The sequence below is a fragment of the Pavona decussata genome, unplaced genomic scaffold, assembly GCF_977016875.1.
Source record: "Pavona decussata unplaced genomic scaffold, jaPavDecu1.1 SCAFFOLD_199, whole genome shotgun sequence".
NCBI lineage: Eukaryota > Metazoa > Cnidaria > Anthozoa > Scleractinia > Agariciidae > Pavona > Pavona decussata.
Window position 1 is genome coordinate 190,001 of NW_028145607.1, and position 11,868 is coordinate 201,868.

The window sequence follows — 11,868 nt, forward strand, 5'->3', positions numbered from 1 at the left end:
GTTTACATAACTTACCTATCTATCTAGCTAGAGCTAGAATGTTAAAAAACTGTTACATTCATCTTTCAACAGTTGATGCTAAGGAATCCGGTCATCCCAAAACTTCCACCTCACCATATCTCATCTCTGCCGTTGCTGTTGTATCAGTTCTTCTCGCATTATTTTGCTTTGCCTGTGTTGCGCGCAAAACGATTGCAAAATCGACATTCAAGAAGAAAATCACCAGGAAACTAACAGCCCAAAGCACTTCAACAGAGATGTCACCTGTCGAGTTTGCTCTGAGCGAACACAATGATTCGCCACGGGAAGCGTCACGCTCTTCCGTAAATGTCACGCAAGACCACGACGATGTATTTCCTTATGAGGTGGCTCATGCATGGGGAGGAAATGGACCTTACATGAGTCTGGGTCGAAGGGAGGTCAATGGTGAATATGAACAGGATGCCACGCAAGCCAGGAAACCAGATTACTTTAACATCTCACCGAGCAACCGAAACGACAGCGCTGCCAACTGTATGTACGCTCCACTAAAGTATATGCAAGGTGGCAGTGAATCGAAGAGTCGTCCTTATGCTAACATGGAAGGTCCTGGAACTTGTGATATGTAGGCTGGAGTTGCTCGAGTATAGCTGCAATTTCCCATCCTGTGTTGACCTAAGGAACTGGTCGGAGAGAACAGGGTTTCTATTGTTACATGTTTAATTGCAATTTTTATTTGTATAGGTTCGTTGCTTATTAGGAGCTGACTGCTACTGTACAAACTGGTGTTGCATCTATACTGCCATTGATGTGCACAGTGGTTGTGGCACTAATGCGCGATAGTACTAGTGTTTTTATATGGTGTAAGTGTTTAACGCTTACCTCCACAATACCCAAAGAGGAATTCCATGTATAGACAATGGGAGCGCTATTGGGGACAAACTCCGAATCTTTTAACATGAATCAAAATACCTCGAATACTAATAAGCAACGTCTAAGGTAGATCCACCGGAAATCTCGAAGAATGAAGTTTTAAATGAGACAAGTGGCATCATGAATTGCATAAGAAATCCAGATTGTTACTCTTCTATCTATATAGAATATGGATCCTTTTAGAAATATTGTTTTCTGCAAGAAGGAAAACCGGAGACTTCGGGTAAACGCTAGGATAATTAAGGACGACACTCAACACATCTACGTGACTCCGAGTCCGGGATTCGAACAATGGACACTTTGGCTAAGGGAGGGAGGGGTGTAGTTGACAAGTTGAACAATCCTCCCCCTCCCTCCGTTCCGTCTCCCAAGAAGAAAGCTGTAGCGTCGAAATTTGGGTCACCAAATCGAAAGGTATGACATCTGGTGCGCGTTTCTCAAACCTCCAAAAAGCATTTCGGCCCAGAAAAACTATTTTACGCGTACAATATTGAAAATCTAGCCTCCTTCGGAGACGCTCTTTTGGCTCGTCACGCAATCTTCCCTTCCCAACTCGTTGTGGAGGAAAGATTGCGTGACAAGCAAAAAGAGCGTCTTCGAGGAAGGCTATTGAAAATCGTGCCAGATTAAGAAACATCGTGCTAGTTTGTAAGAAAAACTACTACCAATAGAAGGAAAACGGGATTTAAAAAAAAAACCGGGTTGCATAAAGCATGCTGATAAGTAAGAGTTTTTAGTAACAATTTTCTGGATCACTCGGCTGAAGGCGGTTTAATGGAGGGAACACAACAAGAGCAGAAGAAAATCATTCAAAAGGTAAAGAAGTCCTCACCAAAAAAAAATAAAACCTCACACTTACCTTAACATGCTTTATACAACCAGGTCTGGGACACTAAGGGAAAATCATTTTCAGCGCAAATAACTATACTTCGGCCAATTGAGAAATGAAGAGAAAGCATCGGTAAGCAAGCTAAACGACGTGAAAAATGTTTAATATATTTGACTTTTTTTTGGCTCTGGAAAAATCATTTTTCCACTTTGTCTACTGTTTTTAGCTTTAACTCAGACGTGTACTTTAAGACATCATCAAAGATTTAAACAGCTGATGTGGCGTGATGTAGTCTCACGACAGAGTATACGTTAGAAAACGCAATATTTTCATTCCTGAAAAGACAAATGTATGTATTGTTTTTGTACTGTTTAGAAATGAAATAAGAAGTAGATTTATTGACTTTGACTAAGCCCTCTGGCGGCTGGGGTATTACGTCACCCACCATCTCAGTGCTTTTGTTTCACACGTTAAACGGACCATTTGCAACAGCACCAGCCCTCTTCAGTACTTTTCTTCTATCCTTGACTCCTTAAGTCTTGGTGCTGAACAGCATCTGATTTATCCCAACAAGATAAGAGGTTCTCAATGGAGTTAACCCTTAAGTGTAAAAAAGCTGGCAGAAATGTACTCTTTAGGCGTAAAAAATTAAAAATAGTTTAACCGTTTTTGTAGAATGAGCTAATTGACAGCTTTTTGTTTCAAATATTTTGAGACCTTTTCTAATGTCTTTATCCAGTGTGAGAAAACAAAATTTACCGCAAGCCGTAAAGCCAAAACTTTAGCCGTTATCCGTGCCACCAACCGGCCCATTAAGACCCTCGAATGAATACTGCCTAGAAACATACAGATCAGAAGAGAAAAGGAGAAAATTAACAAGTTAGAATGTAAAATATCAACAACAATAGGCATTACAGTCCGCTCACGGACTTATTGGGGAGCTTAAGCAACGACGAAGGCGACGACAACGACAACGCCACAAAACAATAGGTTTAATGAGCAAAAACAATCGCTCTGCACGTGTGTTTTACATTTCGGTGTATTTCTTCGCTCTCAGTCTGCAAAACAACAACGTGAAATGACCAAATTCTAGGTTTTTCTGGAGAACGTGAGGACACGACGGTGAATTTTTCATTTCTACCAATTTGGTTCCTGGATAGTTCGCCGTTTCTGTAGAAGTTGAGCGAGTTGAGATAATCGCGAAGTAGCACAAATGAAATAAAGTTATATTTTGAGGTGACGTTTTCGTTGCCGTTGCCGTTGCCGTTTCCCCCTATTTTGTAGAAGACATCACATGTGATCAATTAAAGGTAAACGGTTTTCAACAAAATAATTTAACCCAGGGAAGGAGTTGCAATCCTCCCAGACTAGGTCCGGTCATTATTTGATATGTGCATGGATATATGATCTAGTTTTTCATTGTAAAATAACATATTCGTGTGTAGCCGGGAAAAAATAAAATTATATTGTCAATAGTTACCGCCGTCGGGTCAGTTCAATTGGTGGGGCTGCAACTATGGTGCGGGGTCCCTGAATCAAAATCCGGCTGGACCACTAACCACGGCCAGCCACCTAATAAGCGCGAATTTCGATCTAAATTCAGAAACAAAGATATAGAAAGATGGCTAAAACATGTTCATAAGTTGGAATCGATCCATTTTGGTTTATGAACAGTTATTATTGAGAACTGTGCATGTAAACCATATCCCACGAGCGTTATGCATTTAGTTTGCCACCACCTAATAGGGATCCTTCAGCCCGACGGTTAGCTTTGCCGTTATTATGACCCATAATACGGTGGAAACAGCTGTCCTTAATCAAGTTAATTAATTAATTTATTTATTTATTTATGAATTAATTAACTTAGTTGGTCAGTTAGTGAGTTAGTTACCTACTTACTTCATTAAATTTCATTCCGTCTTATTTTATCAGTAGACCAAGGGGTAATGTCTGCAACCAACGTAATCACAGTGCCTATTTCAGGGTTTTCAAGATACCAAGGCACACACTGCGTCATTTGTTTTCAGAAGACCCAGGCGAGTTCACTTCACACCACCCCTCCCCCCCTCCCCCTCCCTTAGTCCTTTAATAAAACATACCAGTTACGCCATTTGTTCTTTCGAGATGCTTTTTAAAAACCATTACCATAACTTTTGATTCTGCATAAGATCCATGAGTGCAACTACTCAACAAATTGATTTTATTGCTTCCTTTAATGTTTATGGTGCAAGCTGTTCTACGTAACAATGAATCTTAGTATGGAAGTCTTTTGTTAAAATCAATTTCTATTTTGTTGTCAATATTTTACAAAAAGCTGGAAGTTTGCCATTGTAAAACAAGTTTAAACATGTTGACTACCACTGGAAAGGAAAAAAAGTCAGTGCTGCTTAGTACATTAATTTGAATGACTGTGGCATCCTCGTCGTTTAGTTTCAATTGCCGTTTTTAGTTCACTCTCAACTTGATCAGTTAAATTCCAAGATGTGATACTTAACTGACGGAGTTTACAATTCTCGTGGCTTATCGCCTTACGAAAATACGGCACTACAACGGCAGTGATGCGGTTGCTGATAAGTTCTAGAGAAGTGAGTTTACAGTGTTGATTCTTTAACGCTTCACAAATGTATTTTACACCCTCATTAGACATTTTGTGACAGTAGATTCTCAAGCAGCTTAATGAGCAATTTTGGTGTTTGAGTGTTTCGCACAAGCGCATTAAAACCGGTTCAGTTGCTGCTTCCTCGCTATAAAGTCTCAGACAAGCCAGTTTGCAGTTCACATGTTCCAGTGATTCAAACAACTGGGATAAGACTGTGTCAGTTACTCGCACTCCTCCAATACGCAAACAAACGAGCTTACAGTTCCTGTTCTTGAGTACTTCACTTAGATGGTGGAAAGCTTCCGGACTCAATGAATCATTCAACGTAATGTTTAGAGACTTGAGGTTACACTTATCCGTACAAATCGCTTCTGTGAGTAGTATTAAACCCTTGTAAGTGATGTTGTTCTCTGGCCCAGGAATGTGTAATGTCACTGGACCTCCTTCTACCAGCAGCTTGGCTAATTCTTTACATCCGCCTTCCGCTATGAAATTGCCAGTCAGATCAAGTTTGTATTCTACCGATTTGATTTGCTTTAAGAAATACACGATTGCCGTACAGTCAACAGGTGTGGCTTGGCAATTCCAGAGACGAATTTTTCCCAGAAATTTGCTGTTCCTCTGTATCTCAGATGCGGTTCTCTTCGCTGTGATCTCGTCATCATACTCGTACAAACACTTTATCATGAGTAAAGACATCTTTCCATTGGTTTGGATTGACAACAAGGTGTGGTGAAGGCGGTTGATAAGACTATTTATTGCCTTATTTGGCTGACCATGAAGTAAGCCTGCTACAAATTGAATGACCAAGTGCCACTTAGGGTCTTCGATATTAGAAACGATAAACTCATTTAGTTCGTCTGGCTCCATTCTCACGATTTCCCTTGCAGCGAGGAACTCTTGTAGCGTTAAATGAATGAAGCAAAAGCATTGCTTGAACTCGAAAGGAGAAAGCCTACTATCCGGCATTTGGTTAAGCAACCCGCAATTTTTCAAGTCACCAACTTCGTCTGAGTCGAATATCATTCGTCCCTCAGCAATGCCTTTTCTTGCCAGAACTCCGAGAGCATTCAAATCCTGTTCAACTGAGTCTGAAAATCGTTCATTCCCTCGAAATGGCTTATCTCGATGTTCCGGATGATGTTTAAAGATGAGCAGCCTTAATGCCCCCTGGTAAATGTCTGTTAGCCTTGTTGGCAACGTGATCCCATCTTGGCAGCTCACCTGACTCTCCATTTGAATTAGCTCCTTGAGGAAGAAACAAAATATGCGACAATTCACGGGGATATAGCATAGAGACAACAGGTTCAAATTGCTCTTGATGAGTTCCCATATTCTTGACGCTGTTTCGGTTTCTTGACCGGTTTGCTTGCAATAGCTTTCTACGAATTTTTCAACCTTCTCTTCCGTGAATCCCGCTATCTCCACTGTCCGGTCGAATGACGATATTTCAATGCTTCCCAGCACAGTCGGTCGACTTGTGGTCAGCACCGTAGCTCCAGGCAAGAGATTACCTTGTAGCAATTTCACATATAGGGCCGAGGCTGGAATTTGTTCAGTCGAGCTATTCCCAAACCCAGATGCGTCATTTGCTGTACAGCTTTTGTGGTCCTTGAATTCGTCAAAGCCATCAAATACCAGAAGAGCTTTCTCGGGATGATCCAACAGCTCTTGAAAAACATGGTCATCTAGGTCGCCCTCAAGATGTGCTGCTCGATTAAGCAATTGCCGAAGGGAAATCCTTTCTGCTGATTCTGCGTAGAATGTTCGAAACTGGAACAAGAAGGCATACTTAAATCGCTTGGTGATGTCATAATAGAGCTCTCTTTTACTCCAGTCACGCAGTAACCTTTGGCAAAGCAAAGATTTTCCGATCCCGGGGCGACCAACGACTAGAATTTTGCGAGGATTTTGAGCGTCTACATTGGAACGAAACAACTCTTTACGAGTGTTTATCGCAATTGATCCACGCTGGATTACGGGCTTCAAGTACAGGTCGCAAATTAGGTGCCTTTGGTATTCTTTTAAAAACTCTTCCCTTGCCCTTCCAGTATAAATGATTAACTCGAGAAAAATTTCATCGAGTGGCATCCTGCCTTCCTCATTTTCTCCGCTGTAGTGGATGAGTGGTTCCACCAACTCCGTCTGTTGTAAAATTCGCTTCTTCGTGCGCTCTCTGAATCTCGCTGGCGTCAGAGAGTTGGAACTTTGGTGAAAAAAATATTTTACGCAGAACTCTGAATCCAAGGAGAAGTCAGCGCTTTGTGCCGCCCGTGCTAAAAGATAAACCATTTCGCCAAATACAAGAAACGCAAAAATCGCGTGAGCTATCCATGCAGCTGTTGCAAAAGTGCCTTTTTCAGAGGCGACGGGGTTGTGACATGGAGCATGTATATCTTCATTGTATGTAGCGTTTGGTCGTTGCGTTTTTCGCGAAATACAAATAAAATCCACAGGAAAGCCGGACTCGTAGAAAACTAGATTCTGTAACATCGAAAACGCGATACCAAGCACAATTCTTGTCGCTAGATGAAGAAGATAAAAGCTGAAAATTCGACGTGATATTATTCTTGGTCTTGGCCGAGGGTTTTCAGCGTCTAGCGTCATAGCCGATACAATGTTGTCAACACGAGATTTTATGCAGCACCATGAATAAACGAGACACACGATAACCACGGATGCAAAACTCAAAAGAGTAAATCCGTAAAACGGTAGAGGAGAATTGTATTGTCGTTCGTACTTCTCAAAACACTGCGCTTGTCGGAAATTCGTGCCAGACAACTCGTCTGGAAAATCGCATAGAAATTTCCTTCTCTCGCTGACTCGCAGCTTGCTTATTATTCCCACAAAAATGACTCCAGTCGAAAGAAAGATCACTGCCACCGTATAGCCAAATAAACTAAACCGAGAGGGAGTTAAAAGTTCTTTGAAGCCTTCCATTTCGACCGAAGCGGACGGCGTTAAATTTGGGGTAAGTGCAAGACAGGGCTGACATAAAGCAAATTGACAGCTGTTTACAAGCTTTCAAGTATTCATAAATTATGTGTAATGTGTGCAAACAATTAAGATCGGTTGAATTAAATTCAAGGATATAACGTCATGAAAAGTCTAATATTTATATTCAGATCACGTTCTCTCTGTACGCTCACTCTTTAAAATTGGTAATTCGTTTCCATTTTTTTTGGGGGGGGGGGGAGGGAGGGGGATGTTGTTGTTTTGTTGTTGTTTTTGCTGTTGTTTTCTTGTTGTTGTTGTTGTTGTTTGCTTAGTTTTCATTTGAAAATTTTCTTTTTTTGTCATTTTAGTTTTCCCTTTTGTTCTGTGGCTCACATGTAAAGAGGGAAAGGTTTAAAAAGCCCTATTAGCGGGATTTTTTGCGATTTACTTGAACAATGTTAATGACTTAGGACTCGAGAAAATCGAGAAAATTCGTATTCGGGTTATGATTATCAGCTTTCCCTTTCCATTATTCAGCAGCTACAAATTCGAACGATTTCGACCGTTTGCAGCTGGTCACGCGTGCTGAAATTGTGACCTTGTTAGCATAAGATGATTTATTTTGCGTTTCGTTTGTAATGCAAAATATAATGCTAATTCAAGTTTAAACATTAAACCTCTGAAATAGCTACATCAGATAAGCTTAATAGTAACATTCAGGTTAATAACGCGAATAATCTACCCTGATAAACCTGAATTTAACCCAGCTGATTTAACCCAATGGGTTTTACAACTATGGGGCGCCATTTGTAAAAATAAATGATTTAGCTTTATTTCAGTCAGTTTTCGCATTGTTTAAAAAATAATGCTTTAGAATATTTTTCTGTTTCGACTAAATTTATTGTTAGTCGTTAGTCACGACTAACAGGAAGTTAATTAACAGGATCATTTTTTGTTGTTCTTCTGGAGGTCTGCCACATGCGAAACGTAAGCGGGCAACAGAAATGAAATAGGTAATTGTTTTTTTTGTCGACTCTCTAGACTCTCTTGGAAGATTTTTAGTCTAAATTGTTCCATACCTCCTTCCGAGAGCAGGAAACTGCCGCTAGGTATAAATTTAAAGTCAGTTTCCTTGTTTTATCATCGCTAACAACATTCTTACAATCAATGACCGTTGTTGTTATAAGTCGCAGAAGTACCTGTGTAAAGCTTAGATCACGTAAAGTAAGGAAAATTTTCGATTGTGCTCGAAGAAAGCATTTTATTTGTAGACGGCTTGTGAGTTTCTTACAACATGATGATATTTTTTTACTCGTGCAATTTAGCAGCCCGGAGAAAAATGTCTTTAAATAAACGTTAAGAGAAGGAGAATCAGCATACTCTTTGGTTCAGGATAGAAATATATATAAAACGCATTCTGATTGCGAGTGGTGTGTACTTCGAGTGACAGGGTGCAGCATCCCTTCAGAATTGACAGAGAGGAGACCCCCGTAATCTTGAAGAGGACAGTGAGCCGGCTGTCGACTCAAGCACTTCGGTAACAGCAGCAGTTGTATAATCTCGATTTGTGGTATTGACGGCACTAGTACAGTCTGAGGACAGGACTTCCTCTACCTCCGCCCTGTCGGAGGTAGAAGGATTCCTGTCCTGAGACAGGACTATAACAGCGCATAATTTGAGGTGATGTGGTGGCCTGTATTGCACACTTTGTGACAGAGCGGATTTCTTTCTGTAGGTGAATGGCTACTAAACATTGTCTACTAAACATTGTCTAACATTGTGATTTTTTAGCCTTCGAAGTCCCATACCTTTTCAGCTCAGCATACAGGAGAGAACGCCCCACCCAGAAATGTTTTAATTACTGGGTGAATCTAAACCCCCACACCCACAATGACTAACTGAATTTGTAAGTAGTCATTCATATCGGGGTAAATATATTGTAATCGCAATCGTGATTGCTTTCCTCGCCATTGAAACTTTGAAAGGATGAAACAGTAGAAGTTAACGGGAACAAAAAGCTGTTAGAAATTATGGCAAAATATTTGTTTGGTTACAAAGTAACAGTCATTGCCTACCAACAGTCGATACGTTTTCTTTCGTCAGTATGTCTACAGTAAAAAAAATAAGAGTTATAAAACTTAAAAGCTATAATTCTGTTCTTCTTCTTCTTCTTCTTCTTCTTCTTCTTCTTCTTCTTCTTCTTCTTCTTCTTCTTCTTCTTCTTCTTCTTCTTCTTCTTCTTCTTCTTCTTCTTCTTCTTCTACTTCTACTTCTTCTTCTTCTTCTTCTTCTTCTTCTTCTTCTTCTTCTTCTTCTTCTTCTCCTTATTTTTTTTTTATTTATTTTTTTGTTTTTTTGCTTTTTTTTTTTTTTTTTATTAATTGGCCCGTGGTCAATTTATGGACGTAACTACTTATTTTATTCTCAGTGCGCGAGCAGGTACAATTCTGTAAATCATGCAATTTGATTGGTCCCCGCGGCGGACGAAAATTTTCGATCTTTTCCGCAAACTTGGGCGGATTCGTTGCAAGGCCTGATCCGTTTTGGGAAAAACTGTGCTCTCTATCTTGAGTGTGGCCGAATGAGTCCCTCAGGCACAGCTTTTACCCAAATACGGGCCTCCCGGCTGGTGAATAACGTATAATTATTTACTAGTACAGTGACTACCGTTCTTCGAGCGCTGTGAGGGGTTATCCAAACCTCGAATATCATTGGCTATTCACAATTTTGGCATTACCTTGGATTTTCAGCGCGAGTGATTCGCGAATGAATAAGGGAATGACCGTCGCAATTATGTAAGTAGCTTAATATGCAGCTGCAAAAAGAAAGGTAGGAAGAGGAATCGTTTGCCTTCTCTTCCGCAACATGTCACCTCACCTAATTATCAATCGCTTGTATAGCAGGTTTCTTGGCGCCAATCTGAGCATCTGGATCACGCTGCTGATGTTACTGTGTCACAGTTTGAAATTAAACAACGAACACAGAAATCTAAGGGGACGGGTGAAAAGCAAGCTTTCCATTTTAAATTACCTATCTGACCGTTGAATAACTTGTCATACCTGAAGCAATTACGATTCCTTTCAGTTTTTCAAGGTCCAATTCGTCGAATGAGCAAACACCGGGACTTATTTGCAAGGACCATGTGTTGCCATTCAGCAGCAACCAGATAATGGGCGATATTGGGAACTGGCGATGAGAACACAGTAGGGTCTAACTCTGAAATACATCTGGCGAATACCTGTTAAGAAATAAACTTCCTCAGTTTTCTCTTTTCATTTAGCCTAAACAGAAAACGAAAAAGTTATGTAGCGTAAACTAGAATTACAGCATACATTATAAAAATATGTATTGTTGGAACCATTGGTTCAAGTTGGCTAAAAATTGTTGAATTGTTCGGGTGATAGTTGACAGCGGGTGCGAGATGTTCGCCAAGGACCAAGAGTCTACCCTGTAGGGTGGGGGGGAGCCGGCGTTAACTTAAATTAAATATTCATGGCATTTTAAATACGAAAGCAAACACAAACTTGGTGACTTTTCCTAAAATTTATCTTTCAACAAATTTGGTGTAATGACCTGATTGGTCACGTGGCTTGCTGTTACCAATGTAACAACGTTTTGACAGCCCGTTTTCTTTTAACTTTTTTATAGTATACTAAAAGATAATTCTGACAACTTTTAATTTTATTTACGCTATTTAGATTCTTATTAATTGGGGGTCCTGTGGCGCGCGCTCAAGTTATAAATTCGGTTTTCATGGTCAGTAGCCGTCAAAAGTGCAAAAGTGTTGATCAAGACTAGGAATCATCTGTCGATGGATCCGAACATGGCAAACTTTAAGTTGTCGCAGGTAACATTTTTGATCTGAAACAACCTAACCTTATAAATTCAAAAGTTTCCTTTCCCGACAAGGGAATGGGTGTTAAAGCACTTGAAGGCTTCCTTATAAGCACCACTTTTCTTGCGTTTATACCGCTCAAAATAGAAATAAAACCCACAGCAAACACAATAGAAACGGTTTGGGACAACATGGTGGGCAAGGTACGGTTCTAAAGGAATAAAAAACAACAAATTACACATTTTTTTTCAACTTTATTTAAACCCTATCTTAGCCGGGGTGGGGGAGGAGGGAGGATTGGTGGATTCTACCCGCGGCGACTTTGAACATGAATAATTCTTTTGATATCTGCGCAAACGCCAGGAAAAGTCCGGACTTTTTGCGAAATTTATCTGCAAAATGTTTTTTGATGTGGTCGGTTAGTGTTCATTGCCTCTGCTGCTACCATGGCAACTAACTTTTGACGGGCACTTTTTTAAGAAAATGGAAATTCACTTTTTGAAATAACAAAGAAATTACTTTCCTTGCTGTAACTTTTCTGTTTTAAGTGCATATCAGTGTTATTTTAGCGGCTTTGATCACTTTTTGCCTAATTTCGGTGCTTTCCTGAAGTTTTGGAAAAATCTAGAAATCCAAGAAAGCAGCTGCTGTTTGGCAATCATGACGTAATTACCGCGTCATATGACGTCATCACCTTCCATTGCTGACCTCAAAGGAAACATCTTTGGGCTTACTGTCTATCCTCCAAGGCTCATT

General features: G+C 40.2%; 2 protein-coding genes across 3 annotated transcripts in view; one reads left to right on the forward strand and one right to left on the reverse strand.

Annotated features, from left to right (window-relative positions):
- Nucleotides 1-2,537, forward strand: part of LOC146461325 (hemicentin-1-like) — a 19,867-nt gene extending 17,330 nt beyond the window's left edge. For both annotated transcript variants that reach the window (XM_085086937.1, XM_085086938.1), the window contains exon 7: nucleotides 73-2,537. In XM_085086937.1, the coding sequence (XP_084943063.1) occupies nucleotides 73-608 (536 nt within the window). In that variant the 3' untranslated portion in view covers nucleotides 609-2,537. The remainder of the gene's footprint in view (nucleotides 1-72) is intronic.
- Nucleotides 2,538-3,905: 1,368 nt separating this feature from the next.
- On the reverse strand, nucleotides 3,906-7,351 carry LOC146461326 (nucleotide-binding oligomerization domain-containing protein 2-like). The gene has a single exon (XM_085086936.1). The coding sequence runs from the start codon at nucleotides 7,278-7,280 to the stop codon at nucleotides 4,137-4,139; it is 3,144 nt and encodes a 1,047-aa protein (XP_084943062.1). The 5' UTR covers nucleotides 7,281-7,351; the 3' UTR covers nucleotides 3,906-4,136.
- Between the last annotated feature and the right edge of the window lie 4,517 nt (nucleotides 7,352-11,868).

Excerpts from the sequence above, each read along its gene's own strand:
- LOC146461326 (XM_085086936.1), bottom strand. The coding sequence starts at position 7,280 with ATGGAAGGCTTCAAAGAACTTTTAACTCCCTCTCGGTTTAGTTTATTT.